Raw genomic sequence first — 16,176 nt, 5'->3', positions numbered from 1 at the left:
TCGTGATATCTCACGCTGTGGCTGGTTCTAAGACCCTCGATTTTGACTACGACAGAAAATCCACTCTCTGAGGTATCGCGGTCCAAGAATGACAAGAAGTAGTATGAGGAAAGAGAAGAGATGCAAACCCAACTGAAGGATGTTGGAATTGAACGGATTCCACGACGCGTCGCAACTACTGACATGACCTTCCGAAAACAAGCATTACAAACGCGCTTAAAAATAAATTAGTAATTATTGCACCTTTAATTAACATCCGAAGTCGTGTTATCTATCTGGGCGCCGGCTCGAGTGCTTGCTTGCGTCGAAGCGTTTATTATAGTATACATTCTCATTGTTGACATCCCATTTCGTCTTCTTAGTTCAATAATCAATCATGCCCAGGAGCAACAGCAATACAGAAGATCTGCCAAAGCATCAAGAGGATGATACTCTTCGCCAAAAGATCCTTGTTCTTGGATGGAGAAAGTGGGTACACTTCTCGTCTACAAACAGACCAACGGTGCTAACCTCTCGATTACTTATAGAGCCGGCAAAACATCATGCATCAAGACTGTATTCCAACAAGTTCCGGCTGTAGAAGTCCCACACTTTGGCGTGACCCAAAAAATTGAGCAGATTAACTACAAGTATGTTCGGATCAAAAGTTGGAAAATAAGGCTTCACTGATAAGAACATACAACCAGTTCGATTGTACCTCTGCAAATATGGGATACACCATCCAACTTTGAAATCGACCAGCTTGAAGTGCCACTGAGCACATTCTCTACAATAGTCTACGTCTTGGACATGCAAGTACGTATCAATTCTAGAGATATACTCTTTGGCTTTGTCGCTCACAATGCCGCAGCAAGACGACTCTTACCACGATTCTATCCGGAAATTCGTCCACATCATGGTCCGAGCTTATCTTTCCAACCCCGATATACGTTTCCACATGTTCATCCACAAAGCTGAGATGCTTTCTGAAGATTACCGTGGTGAGAACTACGCCGAGATCCAACGAACGACAGCAGAGGAAATTGAGGATTTCAGATATGGCGATTTACAAGCGTATGCTCCCAACAACCTTGACCTGGATGATCCCTCGACCATAGGGATGATCATAAACCAGTTGATCCCGGAGGTCGTCTATAGCATGACGAGTGCGCATGATGTGTCTCTTCGAGCAGCTTGGAGCAAGGTCATACAAGGAAGTATGGAAATGTTGTCAGCTGTTGAAGCGTTATTACTGGACTTCTCTTCAGTACGTTCCATCTCCTTTTACCCGCTTTCCTCCATAGCCAACTTGTCATATAGCACTCTAGCACCGATAACACGTTCTTGTTCGACATGAACTCCAGGGTCATCCTCGCGACCGATAACCGTCACCGAACAGATGAATTAACAGAGCAAGTGACTGAATACCTTTCTTCATTCCTACAATTCCAGAGTCTCTACAAGGCCATCTCTCAGAGGCCGTCTGCAGACGAAGAGGACGAAGACGATGGCGAAGAGGAAAGGGGGCAAGACGGAGAAGATGATGAGGACGATGAAGAAGAGGAAGATGATGCGCCGCGAGGATGGTGGGATGACGAAGACCCTGATGCACCCTGGATGACTCAATCAACGAGGTTACTGCCGAGCACCACCCTTGCAATGTGGCAATTCACTCCGTGCGTATTTTCTCCTCTTGTCCCAAAAGTCGAGAGTGTCATGACTGATGTAAATGATTGTCAAAGATATCTCGCATTGGTAGTGCTGCTGCGAACAGAGACATGGCAAGCACGAAGAGGTACGATCGAATACAACCTTACTTTCTTACGGCAAGGAGTACGCGAGATTTTGTCCGTTGTTTGAACAAAAGTTGGAAAAACAAGTTTACGTTCCAAACGTCGTCATTGTAAAAGATGGCCAAGTGATGGTTTTAGCTAGCTATGGCATTATAGCTGGTATATCGCTAGAAATGTATAATAGGACTATAAAGTTGACAAATCATGCATACGCATCTACCGTATTTATGGACGAATGATGTCTCACAAAACTAGGGGGATCATGCTGAAACGCAAATGTATACAGTCATGAGAGGCAAAAGGTTAATGAAGTGACCAGCCGTGAGTGAATATTTTAATTACAGCGCAATGTAAGGTGGCAATCGTTGCATAATTATCTATGTACTCATGCTTCTGCTGTCAGTAACAGGTTCAAACTTCCAGCCAAACCTCGATCTCATCCTCCTTCACTTCTCCCTCATCGCCGTTCACACCCCCTTCCTCTACACCGATCCTCCCTCTTTCTTTGATATCTTCCATGTTTATCATGACAGATTCGTCCTCCACTATGACGTCCAACAAAGAAGAGGAACGAGGTTCAGATTGAATGTGAATTTGACTCTGACGCTTCGCAGTAGGCAGCACCAGTTCCGACATCCAATAGCTCGTCAAACGTTGCTCTTGCGTGGGAGAGCGAACCTGCCTCTCATTACCCTCGTCATCAGTCATAACCACAGATACACTGCTACCGCCGCGATCCTCAACATTCTGACGACTCTGGCTCCGCATCAACATCCGACTATTCCTGTTATCCTCATAAACAGGTAACGTCATCTCTAGCTGATGATCAATGGTACCGCTGGCGCCAATTACAGCTTCGCCGTAAGTAGGTAAACTGGGTAGAGTTGTACGACACCATCCAGGGAGGAAGTCTAATGGATTGGCGATACGGGTGGTAGATGATGGGAGAGGGGGGTGACGGAATTTGGTGGAGAAACGATAGATGAGCAGTAAAAGGATGGAGATTGTTCCGATTATACTGAGGAGAAGGTTAGTTCAAGGTCTTTCCAGTAATCAAGAGATTGGAAAGAACATACAAAATGATGAAGACAGCGTCAATGAATAGAATCAAAGGACTTAATTCCTGGCCATCATCCTTCCCTTCATTATCGGGCGATGACTCTTCCCCTACTAGTATATGATTCTGGTGAATGACAAAAACGACCAAGCCAGTTATCAATCCTGCAGACAGAAGTGTCAAAACGACAATGGGATAAACTAGCCGAGGATGGGAATTGAGGGTGGGGAGGAAGGGTGGCCTTTGCCATTTGGTTTCTTTTAGGGGCTGAAACGAGGTCACTTGTGGCTGTTTGGTAAAAGAAGTAAGAGCTGGCACGATGGAGGAGAAAGGAGCGGTGTATGGAAAGAATATTTCACTCGAGTCATGACCAGATTCTGCCCGATCTGTTCGACTTGTTCGGTTTGGACGATCGTAAAGGGTACGCTCCGAATCGGAATCCGAAGTTGTAGCTTCCTGAAGATTGGGCACTATGGTCATTACTCTACGATAGTCGTGTGAATAAGCAAGTTGAGGGCCTTTTGGTAAGGTGGTGTAGAGCTGTCTGATCAACAGAAAGCCTACAATATGGCCGGGGTTTGTCACTATTGGTTAGGAATCGTATAGTCACGTTCGTTACCTTCTTCGTCGCCTTCGTTACGGTAAGTTGATAAAGAAGAGCGGCCTCAGGAAAAGAGATGTGAGGACGAATCAGCAAGACAGCTCGAGCTTGCAAACGGATATATATATATGCCAACGTGCATAGGGCAATGCACAACGGGGGTGTCCTTTCCTGAGAGACCGACGGTGCATTGTCTCGTTGGCCTATGCAAGAACAATAGATCCAAATTGGTATAATTTTGATGGGAGCCTTTTAACTGGGCCGACTTATCCTCTAGCTTGCCCGTCGGGTATGTCTTTAATACATGAATTGCTAGTAAATAGACAAAAAGACACGGCTTTATGACCTCCTTTACCCTGTAAAGCGATAAGCGCGGAAATAGGCGCCATTTCAGTGCAACACGCACCAGAAATGGAGAAGGATTGAGGCAATGTGCCCAATGAACCGGGGTGGCTAATCTGGCTGTGTGGTTCATACGCGAATATATGTGGAACGCCTGTTGTGTGCTGTGTGGATGATGATCGAATGGGCCCCAAAGCACGATCCTCCTGGAGAGCTTGAGCTTATGGCTGCCAGGGGCGTAAGCATTGATTATCCATTCCTCACCCGTGTAGTAGACGGCTAGCAGTGTAGAATGAGCAGTCAGGAGCATTCGGAAGCCGGACACAAGAGAAGATGTTAAAAATTATTCGGCAACTCTAGCTTCTTTGAACGAACGAGGAAACAAAAAAATGAATTAACGACCGTCGGAGAAGAGAAGAAGAAAGAAGAGAAGATAGAAATGCGGAACTTGCCGAGTATGGAGCCAAACGTTGTTCATCATTCTGGAAAATCAAAATACTCCTCTTTGTCATTTATTCATTTGTCTCTTCTCGATTTCTCAGACTCTTTAGAAAGAACAATATAAGGATGGCCTCTATAACTCCATCAACCATACCCCCTTCCTCTCAAATTGGTATACCCACAACCGTCCCTCCAGCGTAAGCCCGTTTCGCCGCCTCTCACACCTCCACCGCCCGTCTTTCGTCATTGACAGCTAATCTTATCTCACCATTTTTCTACAGGGCGCAATCATGGGGTCCATTGGCTATCGATGCTGCAGCACACGGAGCTATTGCATTCTGTCAAATCTACTATGAAGCGTATGATGAACCGTCGAGGCGAGCTGAGGTTGGTTTTTCAGTTTCTTCTCGCATTTGCGAGTAGGGGTATAAATAGAAGCAGACAAAGGGGTATCTTTTGTTGGCAGGGTCCTGTCTTCACGGTCCGACTTTCAACAAGGTTTTTCTCATAGTTAAGGAAACAGGCAGCTGATACATACTGATGGCTATAGGAAATCCCAATTCTTTACCTCCCATCCTCCAAGATCATTTGGAATGGTAACCCTGTGTCTTCCGAACCTGCCGCTTTCGCCGAATTCCTTCGTTCGATGCCTCTGAGCAGACATGACCTTCAAACGCTTGACTGTCATCCTGTTGCCTGTATGTCTTTTTATAGGCTCTTGCCCGCTTTTGCGCAACACTATTGCTGATGTAGATGGCAAATGTACCTGTCATTGTTGAACTCATAGCTGAAGAAGGCTCGGCTCCATCATTGATCATAAACGTCACCGGTTCCGTGCTTCATGGTCCGGCTGTACTTCAGTCATCGAACGATAAGCCGCAAGAGAGGGATATGCCTAGAAAGTTCCATGAAATGTTCATGTTGAAAGTGATCGGGCAGGAGGAAGGGATGCAGCCGAGGGTGAATAGATTTTTGCTTTCTCTCTACATCTGTGTTTTGAAGAATAGGACTGACGAAAGTTGCTTCAGTATGCCGTGCATAGCTCCAACTTTAGATTTATTGGTTAGAAATAGCAAGGCATGTCAAAAAGGGTTAGTGTCTATTTAAAGCGATGTGATTGATAAGTCAGAGCTTATGGATTGCGTAGAGGGCCAGAACATCCTTGTGCCAAAACAAACCTATTTCGTCCGGTTTCTCCCCGACATTGTTTAAGATCATGATCACATTCTGCGAAAAGGACAGATAGTTCCTAATCAGTCTTTGAAATGCCTCAACATCTGTATACTACAAGAGGTCTAAACTTGTACGAAGAAAATTCATACATGTATTTCCTACGAACCGACAAACAATGGAAGATAAACCACATGGGTAAGTCGGCTGTTTCCAATTGAGAGTTTCGATGTTGACAAAGCTTGCAGCGATATCGTAGCTGCGATGCATCACCTTGTTTACAATATTAACCTTCACGGCCGTGTTATCCTTTGCGATTCAGATTGACTTGATTGGCCGCCCTTGGGAGCTCTGTATAACCCTTCAGTTTAATCATGAGAAGGGTCCCCGGTGTCGATTCGTTAACCTTATACTTACGCCTCTGAAGATAACTATCAGCTTGAGACGAGACGCCGATTAAACCCGTAAAATATCCAAAGGCTGTAGGCAACCGGAATGAAAACAGTTCGAAAGGGAGGAGGTAGATCATAGGGGATGTAGAGGAAGTAGGTTGATATGTTGATAGATAAAAGACTGGAGGTAGGGGGTGCGGCATCGATGCGAGAGTCAAGAGAAATCAGCCAACAGATGATAGACGACGTGCCCTTGCTAAAGGCATTATTATCTACGTTCATTCGGCTACCTATGCCAGTTGTGTAGAAGACTACCAGGCTGTGCTCTGATAAGAACCTCATCGCGCTGACGGGATGGATGATGTAAGCATCGGGCCCGAACAACAGACATAGATCCTTGCTTGACACGTTGTGACTGCTTGCTTTATACTTAGTAATAATTTAGCTTATTACTTAGATCAAGCGGAGTTCTACATTAGAACCTTGACTGATAGGGCCCGAAAATCCAATTATACTTCTGCGATAATGGATTACAAAGTGCCTGGGAGCAGAGTAAGAACCACGGGCGCCCGAAGAAGACGGGAGCGACGTTGTGTGCGGGCAGGGCGGACGGTTGGCAGGTGACCAACAAGGAAGGTGTGCGTGGCTATGGCCAAGTCATAATTGCCCCCGGACGATGTTCCCCCGCGCCCAGCATGTTTCGCAGGTTCTCGTTCCTGGTAAACAGCCCAGCCAGAAGGAAATGTATGACGCTAGCCCCGGATAAAGACAGCGGGTGAATAACCGGCACCTCGCAGAAATAACTTAAAGATCGTGCCGCACTTTTCGTTCGATTTTTGCCCTTGCACTGCCACTTGGTATACTTTGCTTATTCTCTTGCTTCGTGTATTCTGTCCTAACCCGCATCATGCCCCTAGAACCTCTTCCTCCGAATGTTGATCTGAACAGGCAGAACCATGTACGTCGGATCGCTGAAGAAAAAGGATAATCAACTGATGTTGAATCTACAGGAGATCCCTGGAACACGTAAAGACGGGCAGAGTGGTATGTACAGCAAGAGAGTTGTGATCCATGTCAGCAAACTGATGTTGCCATCGTACAGGTGTATTCACAAACTGTATGTCAATCAGGAAACTGCGAGCATGAGAGCGCCGAACGAGAAGGCCTCGTACAAGCAGCGCTGACGCATCTCCTTTGTTTCAGCCTTCTATAACAGGTCTATACTGACGGCTCCTGGCGAGCCGCATACCCTTTTCCAGCTGTTTGAGGACTGTAAGTCGACATGAATCGAATCCTTCCATTACGCCCAACTCATACTAGCCATCTTTAGCTGTTAAAAAGAACCCAGGCCATCCTCTCTTTGTCCGCCGAGCTCTTCATCCATCCTCCACACCTCTTGAGCCTGTATGGACCGACACCCTAATCCCCACATCTTATGCCACAGTCCAGACTAGGCGTAACAATTTTGGATCTGCCCTCCTTGCTCTCGAGCGCGAAGGTCGTCTTCGAGACCCAACTTCCGCGGACATCTCTCCCCCTGAAATCAAACATCCTGGTGTTCCATTCTATGGGGATGAAAATAGGCGAAAGGGTGGAGCTAGAAGAGGCTGGGCCGTAGGTGTCTGGAGTGGTAATAGGGAAGAATGGCAAATTATGGATTTAGCTTGCCATGCTTTTGGGCTGGTAGGCGTTAGTCTTTATGAGACCTTGGGTCCGGATGTCGCGAAGTATATGTAGGTCAACACCTCTTTCTTGACAAGCGTGGGTGTGCTCATCAAACAACAGAACCAACCACTGTCCCTTGCCTATCATCGTGACTTCACAAAATCACCTCCCCTCGCTTCTCAAGATTGCCCCTCTCTGCCCTTCTTTGCGGGTAATTGTCTCTATGGATCCTTTACCTGCTTCGGAAAGAGTATTGCTCAACCAATGGGCGGCTTCGGTTAACATAGAGTTCTTCACAATGGACGAGCTGGAAGCAAAGGGCGCTCAAGCACCTTGTAAACCCGGGCCAGAGGAGGGAGAAGAGGAGCTGGACCTGAAGAGGATTTGTACGATTAGCTATACCAGTGGGACCACTGGTACGTTCACTCTCATTCTATTTTTATTGTTTTTTATCTTTTTTTTCATTTTTCTGATGGCAAGTATTGACGGATATCATGACAATAGGCGATCCGAAGGGAGTAGTGCTTACCACAGAAAACGTCCTTTCTGCAACCATCTCCAACGGAAAGGGTGTCAATCCGGGCCTGATCAACGAGTCCTGGATGTTTCTTTCTTTCCTCCCCCTCAGTCACATGTAAGCATCATCTCATCCTCCCCTTTCCTTTCCCTCCTTCCCAAATACCTGCTGACATACTCAACTCATCTTGGAAATCAGCTATGAGCGGTTCGCCGAGATTGTCGTTATGTATGGCTGTGGTACCATCGGGTTCACCAGAGGAGATCCCACAAAGCTCCTTGAAGATGCTCAGCTTATCAAGCCTCATTTCATGGTCGGTGTACCGCGTATGTGGAACCGGTAAGTACCAATCCCTTAGCTACAGGGGTTTCAAAATAAGAAGAGTGGAGGAGTTAATTGAGAATGGGAAATGGAATAGTATCCACGCGGCTGTAAAGGAGCAAATGAATAGTGGCGGCCTCAAAGGCGCCCTGCTTACTAAAGCAGTTAACACCAAACTCGCAAAGTGGAGAGAAACAGGTGAAGTCACTCATCCAATCTATGATGCCCTTGTTTTCCGAAAAGTAAGTGAAGGGAAAAAAATCGCGCGTACGACCCCACTCTCAGAGTCTAGAGTCGTATGGTAGTAACGATCTCTGTATTGATGATGGTGGGTTTGCAGATAAGGGCCTTGTTGGGCGGCCGATTGGTATTTATCGGGTCAGGAGCTGCGCCATTGAGGAAGGACGTGCATGAGATGCTCAAGGTTGTCCTGAGCTGTGAAGTCGTCCAAGGAGTGAGTTTCTTCTGAATTTCTTCTTCTTTTTTTCGGCCAAAGATGCTGGGTCCGCTTACGCTAAAGATGTTCCGAATAGTTCGGAATGACAGAGGTAAGAATTCGGTACTCAAGATTGGCATGAGCTCACACGTTTCCATTCTTCTTATCATAGACTGTTGGCACCTGTTCTGTTGGGTAGGCAATATCGTATCTCATGATTAACTGGGCTGAAACTGATTACTTACTTTGGGTCCCAGAATTCCTTGGGATGTAGGAGGACCAGGTACCTGCGGTCGTTTACAGCCCTGTAACGACGTCAAACTTGTTGACGTCCCCGACATGGGAGTAAGTACATCATTCCACCGGGCATAGCAAGATGCTCACGCGGATTCGCGAATCAGTACACTGCAAGAGACCTTCCCAACCCCCGAGGAGAGTATGTTTACCATTCCATTGCTCACTCTGTTCACCTGTCGACCGCAATTTGCTAACTCTTGACTGTCCCAATCAGAGTATGTCTTAAAGGTCTTAACATCAGCCCTGGATATCTCCACAATCCCAAAGCCACCAAGGAATCTATCGACGAAGATGGGTGGTTCCATACTGGAGACATTGGCGAGATTGATTCTGCCGGTAGGCTGAAGATTGTGGATCGTCTCAAGAATGTCGTCAAGCTCAGCCAAGGGTGAGTCCTTCCTTCTCTTCTCTTTTTATGGAATCATTGCTGATTAGTCGGTGCAGTGAATACGTGGCACTGGAAAAGCTCGAAGGACTCTACGCTCTCGATCCCCTTTTCGCCTCATTCCTTGTCCACGGCGATTCTACACGCTCGTCCCTTATCGCTATCGCTATCCTCGACCCACAGCAGACATCAAACCTCGTCAGCAAGGTCCTGGGCAAGAATGTGCCCTCGGAGAACTTGCGTGGTTTGGAAGAAGCGGCGAAGAGTAAGGAGATCAGAAAGGCGGTGTTCAAGATTTTAGGCAAGACCGCTAGGCAGAACAAGCTGAATGGGTAAGTCTTTCCTATTTCCGTCTCTCTTTTTTTCCTGCTTCCTCGTCCCAGGGAGATGTGTTGGAGAGGGAAGAGCTGATAAAGGATGAAATAGCTTCGAGATGATCAAGGGTTTATATCTCACTCTCAAGCCATTCCCGGAAGATATTGTGACCCCAACGTTCAAGGTCAAGCGTAACCTCGCTGCCAAAATCTATGCAAAGGAGATTGAGGAGGCGTATGAACGAGGAGAAGAGGAAGCAGTGGAAGCTTTGAGAGAGGCGAGGCTGTAAAGTCACCGCTAGGAAATTGTTGCAAGCAGGTTAGCACTAACATGTACGACACGATTGTACTGTACCATGAAGAAAGAAACGAAAGCTGGGTAGTATGTTTTGGTCAAAAATAAATCATGCATTGCTGCATTTCATCTTCTACTGCCAGGCTCTGCAAGGATATGTATTCATTGTGGTCCTTTCACACCCTTCTTTAGCATGCTAGCATGGGAGGACAATAAAAAGCTGACAAATATATGCGATGCTATGATGATAGTAGTGCCAAATGGAATACTACAAGAGTGCGCAAACGCAATAGCAACAACTTATAATCCCAAAAACCAAAACATTTACATCATCTAAGATTCTATTATTGAGAACATCAACTTAACGTCGTAACGTTCTATTAAGTGAGTAACCCCACTGAGTGATTGGATTAATCCTGTATATAATGGACAGGAGGTGTATTGAAAATATAGAATTTTTTTCCAAGATATGAAAGGATCCAAGGATGCGAGTGTCACGAGAATACCTATTCAGACATGAATCAAATTAGAGAGAAATAAAGAGACAAAACCCCAACTGACACATTCCTTGCTTAACCTTCTTCTTTGTCTTTCATAAACTTACGCGCCTGCGCGATTCAGTTTTTGCTCCCAGACTGGAAAGGAAACCACCAATCTCATTGCCGTGCTTTACTGGAGGTTCGCACCCTCAAGCGCGGGTGGTATCCTGCCTCCACCAATCCCAGTCATATTTACCCCATTGAAGTTACCGACCGGCGCTGTACTACCACCAGCTCCTGCCTGAACACCATCAAATACACCTGTACTCGCACTCTCACCGCCAGGGCCCCCCCCAGCGCCGCCGATACCCGAACTCAAGAAATCGAACGCGTCCCCTTGGAACCCAAACTCATTGAATAAAAATGGCCAATCTACAAATAGATCGTCGGGCAATTGGTACGCTGGCTCCTGAGTTTCGGGCGGGAAGTTTGATATCGTCAGGTGGAAAGGATTTTCGATCGGTTGTTGAGGTTGGTTGTGCTGTGTGCGGCTTTGGGATTGGTTCTGAGAATGAGAAGGTTGAAGAGGTAGTGGTAAACCAGCCAAATTGCCTTGAGGCTGTCCAATAGATGGCGGAGGGACGGGGTGCGAGACCAATGAAGTATTCACGAACTTGGGTGAGAACTGTGATGGCGTAGAGTGGGAAGAATGAGAAGAGCTAGGTGTGATCACTGGAGGCTCACGTCTTTGAAGACTCTCGCCAGCACCAGTGTCACTTACACCTGCCCCAATACCTCCGAATGGAAGATGCATTGGGGGGGGAACGGAGGATGAACTTGACGGTAAAATAGTGTTTTGGATTTGAGATGCTGGTGGTCGGGGAAGATGAGGAAGAGGTAAAGAGCTGGAGGAAGATGTAGAATTAGGCTTGAACTGAAACTTCGCATTGACATTTCCCAGCGGGCTCGGATTGTAGACATCCGCGTTGGCGCTCGTGGACGGTCTTGAAGTAGTACGAACATTTGATGAATTTGTACCAGTGCTCATGCCTAAGCTACCTGTACCAGTTACACTGCTCGCAGTTCCCGGAACGGCGCTGACGTTGCGCAAAGAGAATGTAGTAGTGGGTGTTGTATCTTTAGCGTGGTGAGGCGTAGCTAGATGTTGCCTTGTTTGCACATCATGGATGGGTGATGCCTATTACACATCTCTTAGTATCACATGCCCAAAGAATGTAGGCCAAGGTACCCACGAAAGTAGCCAGCTTGCCATTACTCTCCGTCGCACTAGTCATGTATCTGTCAATCCTTTCCACGTGCTCTCTCAACTTAGGGGCAATGCCTCCAGTGGAAGTCAGATGTGACTCAAGTGAGGATAAGAGGTCAGCCATGGAGAGGAGTACGGTGCGAACGTGCAAATAAGCAGCGGGAGAAAGGGGTGAGTGAATGATAGAAGCAAGTAGATGACCAACACCAGCAAGATGATGAAGCTATCCCCAAAGTAAGCACCTGACTTAGCGGCACAGCGTGATGACCTACAAGAGGAGTGCTGATAGCCTGGATGTACGCTCTAGGTACCGTCGCGAACGCATCTAGAAGTTCACCGGCAATAGAACAGCGTTGTTCGACGGACCATTCGGCCATACCTGCAACAACCATCTTCATGGTCTGCATTGTCACAAGAATGTTTGCAGCTGTCTCTCTCGTAAGGATTGGTTTTTTTTGCACTTGTGAAGACTCACCTTGGAAACCATAACGATCTTTTTCAACATCCCCCGTCATCTCACTCGTGGCTCTTAGCTCTGGGGGTAAGGCACGGTACAGCCTCTCTACAAGAACCAACAAATCGCCTGGCTTCAATTCTGTCCCCGACCCCACTCGACCTTCTGAAAATAAAGCGGCAATCTGATTACCAGCGTCAAAAGTGTGGTTTCTTGCCCTCAACCTCGTAACAGCATGTTCGAGGATACGGTACAAGTCGACAACAAAATTCCATCCTCGCCAGAATGACACTGGATGAGCTGGATTGACAGATTTTACAATACCTGTAGGGGTTATTTCTTCGTCCGAGTAGACTTCGGCTGGATACAAGACCGTAGATTGTGATTCACGATGACGGATAATACCTCCCCAGGTTGTCGCGGCATATACGTCAAGCTGATATGCGAGCCAGAACTAGAAAAAAGTGTCAGCACGTGTATTAAGGGGACATGACAGATTATTACTGACCAAGCGACGACGCTCTTGCACCTCAATCTCGTTTAGGTCATTCGGCCACCTCGACTCGTTATGGAACCCATCAATAGCACAAAGAGTCATATAGTCGCCGATATGCGCATGAACAGCAGGAATCTGACCATACTGGATGGCCAGAGTCGCCAACAATGGCTTGGCCCTTTTGTAATCGAAGTCTGAAGCGGTGGTGATATCTCGAGGGTACGAGGCTACGGCAGCTTGGTAGAAAGTCTCCGACGTAGGGGGCTGTGGGTCGGAAGTTGGGGTGCTAGAATTTGGCGAGGGAACAGCGCCATCACGAAGACGTGCGGAAGTGATGGCGCATACCGACATTGTCAAGGCGTGAAAGGCTGGATAGGTGGTGTACACTCGACGGCGGATATTTGCTGTGAATGTTGGCCAGTGAAACATCGGGTAACTTTCCATTGGTCAGTCGGAAATGTGACGGAAGGTTATTCTGACTTACATGGGGTACACAATAGCATAGAACGCCTCAACGAGCGATTCTATGTGCGCATGAGAGGCTATCTCTCGGTATGTCCAGTTATCGCTCGGTAAAGGAAGTGTCCATCTTGTCAGAGCAATGCCTGACGCCGATCCATAACTTTCACGCGCTTTCGAAGGCGGAGGCTGCATCAATGGTAACATCATTTGTCAGCAATATATTCGTCAAGGGAGCTGTAGAGAACAATGGCTTACACCACGCCGTTTCATGGGCCTGTTGTAAGTGCATTCTGAACCAAAGTCTGCGCATGGTGCGCATACCGATGGGTTTGAACTGGCTGCACACTGAGCGACATCGGACATCCGCCATCAGTCAGCAATCCACCTCATTTGATCCCGAAGAAGATTCTTAAACATACACGGATACCGCCTCTATGGCATCTGTCACACGCCCTCTGCATAGCAATGTGTCAGTATACATGCCATATGACAACTGTCGTTCCAACTTCTTTTCCCCAAAAATAACCGCGGGCACCCTACAAGAACTCCAAGATGACGGACTCACAGTGATACGTCTCCTCTTAAGAGGCGCTTGCTGTTGGTTTGTCTTGCTCTCGTCGTTGCTCATTTTGCGTATAGCTGGCGCATTCTCTATGCTTATACGGATAAGAAAGATGTATAAGATGGGGATATTGATTGTGCTTGGCCGACTCATTCGGCATATCCCGCGGCTACAGCCGCGGGGGAAAAAGTTCCAGCAGTTGATCCTCTTATTTTTGCCAAATCGTCGTAATCCTGGCGGGGCCACGCAATTTCATTTAGCCTTTTGCTTCGTAGCCGACAACGACGAGCCGAAGTGTATAATTAAATAAGCGTTCTCCATTTGCAGCATAACGAAATTTACATGACCATGTATATGGAATGCGAAGAACAAAAAATAGTCAGAAGCGCCGAAAGTTCTCAGGGGCGTGGTGAGAATGGGCTGCGGAGGGGGTGAAGTTGAAGGGCAGACGATGAAATCATTTTCTAGTGAACAAAATCACGAAATACATAATAAATAAACCTGCTAAAACAGCTCAGTAGTACAACGGTATTGCGATCATCATCTTTCCTCTGAGCGATCTTCTGTTCATAATTCTAAGCTTTACCAGTAGCAAGTGCCTAACACTGAGTATAGAAAGTGCAAAACATTCAAAATATCGTGAAAAGTCTTTCGAAAACACGGTAAACTCTTCATTCTTCCTTTTTTGATTGACGCAAACAATGGTGACTAACTGCGTGCCTAAAGATACGACTAACAAGTCAAAAGTCAAGGCCACAGGAAGATGAAATCCAACAAGGACATCGCCAGCTACAAGAATGTTGGACCAAATCAACGGCAAGCCGTAGACCGAGAAGTTTACTGCGCAGCCGAGGGGAGGATGAGCAGAATGACAGATGGCTTGAGCTGACTACGCGTACATTGCATGATGATATGGTTGTGGCGATAGATAAAGTGTTTCTGCATGATGATTACTGTCTAAACTCGGGCTTCAAACTCAAGTTCCCGTTTTCCTGATCTGCCACCATCCTGATCCACCCCAAGAACAACTTCTGGTTGGCATCCCTATTAGGCCCGGCATCAACAATTCTCTTTCTAAACGCTCCAATCGCCTCATTCATAGGAACAGCCTTCTTCTTGTTTCGCTGGAACCAACCCAAAACGTCTTGCTTGGTGATCATACCAGAGAAGGGAGGAATATCCTCCGGTGCCGGCGCTGGGGTAAGGGAACCAGTCTTTTTGTGCTTTTTCGGTCGGGGAGGTGCATCGGCGGATGGAGTAGAAACGGAAGGTGACGACTTGCGCTTTGCAGACGAAGACGATGTTGAGACTGCAGCGTTTTCCTTTCTCGGAGACGGTCTACCAGCAGGAGGAGCAGGAGATACGTCCCTCGTTGATGGCCCTCCGGAAGCAGGACTGGCCCCTCCGGTGGCTGCAGCACCTCCCGAGGCCGGACTGCTCTCTCTGACCGCGGGACTTGTAGCCCTCGACGCAGGCTGACTCTGACCCGTGACACCAGGACCACGACCTTCAGCGGGACTGGGCACCCTTCCAAGAGGGCTACTGGCTCTACCGGCAACATGTCCTCCATGGGTGGAAGGACGAGGGCTAGCTCCTCGCGAGGTGGCGCGCTGGGCGATGAGAGACGCGCCAGAGACTGGAGGAGGGGCGGTGGAGGCTTTGCCCTTTTTCGGACTGGGGTAGCGAGGATTAGACCCGGAAGGTGACGATGTGCGAGCAGTAGGGGGACGAGAGCTGGGACGTGAAGGCGGTTGAGAAGGGTTGCGAGAAGAATCCTTTTCTTTGGCTTTTTCTTTTTCCTTGTCCTTCTCCTTTTCTTTTTCCTTGTTCTGAGTGCTGGTTGTAGATTCATCATCCGAATCAGAGTCCTGAATGTAGAATGTTAGCATCATGTAAATCGGACAAGACATCATACGGCACGACTGACCGAGTCATCATCTATATCATAATCCTCTCCATTTTCCCTCATCCTCCTTCTCATAATCTTCCTCAACTTTTTACCCTCGTCATCAAGTGATTTGTCTCCAAAAAGATCATCTTCGTCGTCCTCCGCGTCAATCTGAGGCCGGTCACCGACGTTGGCATTAGCCACACGGAACTCCTTTTTGAGCCGTTCTTCCAACTCTCTGGCCTCTTCCTCTTCTTGCGCGTCGCGGTAGAATGTATTGTTATCGTCGTCATCTTGAAATTCCTCCGCCTCATCGAAATCGAGCTCTTCGTCCACGCCACCCTCCATACCCTATTCATACTGTCAACAACCTGAAAGGAAGGTGTATTTGGAAAATTTTGGACATACACGCTCCACTCGATGCCCTTCACGCTGATAATCATCCTCGTACCGCTCAACCTTGGCCTTCCGGTCGACAGTAACGCCCTTGTGCATCTTGATCCTCGTCTCCATTCTGGATGCGCGCTGTTCCAACTCGTTTGGCTCCGCCTTGACTTGAATAG

The 16,176-nt window shown here is 47.4% G+C and overlaps 6 protein-coding genes across 6 annotated transcripts in view; 3 read left to right on the top strand and 3 right to left on the bottom strand.

Moving 5' to 3' along the window:
• Window positions 1-376: 376 nt before the first annotated feature.
• CNBC6610 (hypothetical protein) lies at window positions 377-1,839 on the top strand (the record flags this gene model as incomplete). The annotated part of the gene is made up of 6 exons (XM_771179.1): window positions 377-468; window positions 528-629; window positions 687-795; window positions 851-1,246; window positions 1,300-1,655; window positions 1,722-1,839. The coding sequence occupies 6 exons, from the start codon at window positions 377-379 to the stop codon at window positions 1,837-1,839; spliced, it is 1,173 nt and encodes a 390-aa protein (XP_776272.1).
• A 344-nt stretch (window positions 1,840-2,183) lies between these two features.
• On the bottom strand, window positions 2,184-3,309 carry CNBC6600 (hypothetical protein; the record flags this gene model as incomplete). The annotated part of the gene is made up of 2 exons (XM_771178.1): window positions 2,184-2,790; window positions 2,849-3,309. The coding sequence occupies 2 exons, from the start codon at window positions 3,307-3,309 to the stop codon at window positions 2,184-2,186; spliced, it is 1,068 nt and encodes a 355-aa protein (XP_776271.1).
• Window positions 3,310-4,339: 1,030 nt separating this feature from the next.
• On the top strand, window positions 4,340-5,280 carry CNBC6590 (hypothetical protein; the record flags this gene model as incomplete). The annotated part of the gene is made up of 5 exons (XM_771177.1): window positions 4,340-4,410; window positions 4,495-4,600; window positions 4,764-4,911; window positions 5,001-5,173; window positions 5,242-5,280. 5 exons carry the CDS (start codon window positions 4,340-4,342, stop codon window positions 5,278-5,280), a joined length of 537 nt encoding a protein of 178 aa, XP_776270.1.
• Window positions 5,281-6,682: 1,402 nt separating this feature from the next.
• CNBC6580 (hypothetical protein) lies at window positions 6,683-10,000 on the top strand (the record flags this gene model as incomplete). Its single annotated transcript, XM_771176.1, has 17 exons — window positions 6,683-6,733; window positions 6,786-6,819; window positions 6,878-6,892; window positions 6,979-7,047; window positions 7,106-7,508; window positions 7,561-7,856; window positions 7,945-8,074; window positions 8,156-8,296; window positions 8,376-8,520; window positions 8,619-8,732; window positions 8,812-8,826; window positions 8,887-8,909; window positions 8,972-9,059; window positions 9,116-9,150; window positions 9,226-9,399; window positions 9,456-9,728; window positions 9,823-10,000. 17 exons carry the CDS (start codon window positions 6,683-6,685, stop codon window positions 9,998-10,000), a joined length of 2,184 nt encoding a protein of 727 aa, XP_776269.1.
• A 674-nt stretch (window positions 10,001-10,674) lies between these two features.
• On the bottom strand, window positions 10,675-13,791 carry CNBC6570 (hypothetical protein; the record flags this gene model as incomplete). The annotated part of the gene is made up of 9 exons (XM_771175.1): window positions 10,675-11,682; window positions 11,738-11,974; window positions 12,024-12,178; window positions 12,227-12,659; window positions 12,714-13,137; window positions 13,186-13,349; window positions 13,419-13,508; window positions 13,583-13,618; window positions 13,729-13,791. The coding sequence occupies 9 exons, from the start codon at window positions 13,789-13,791 to the stop codon at window positions 10,675-10,677; spliced, it is 2,610 nt and encodes an 869-aa protein (XP_776268.1).
• Window positions 13,792-14,675: 884 nt separating this feature from the next.
• Window positions 14,676-16,176, bottom strand: part of CNBC6560 (hypothetical protein) — a gene marked incomplete at both ends in the record, with an annotated part of 2,484 nt that continues 983 nt past the window's right edge. Inside the window, 3 exons of the mRNA XM_771174.1 lie at window positions 14,676-15,593; window positions 15,653-15,964; window positions 16,022-16,176. The exon at window positions 16,022-16,176 is cut by the window's right edge and continues 91 nt beyond it. Of these exons, the coding sequence (XP_776267.1) occupies window positions 14,676-15,593; window positions 15,653-15,964; window positions 16,022-16,176 (1,385 nt within the window). The remainder of the gene's footprint in view (window positions 15,594-15,652; window positions 15,965-16,021) is intronic.

The sequence above is a fragment of the Cryptococcus neoformans genome, chromosome 3 (assembly GCF_000149385.1).
Source record: "Cryptococcus neoformans var. neoformans B-3501A chromosome 3, whole genome shotgun sequence".
Classification (NCBI taxonomy): Eukaryota; Fungi; Basidiomycota; class Tremellomycetes; order Tremellales; family Cryptococcaceae; genus Cryptococcus; species Cryptococcus deneoformans.
The sequence above is the reverse complement of the archived record's forward strand: the minus strand, read 5'-3'. Positions and strand labels throughout refer to the sequence as shown.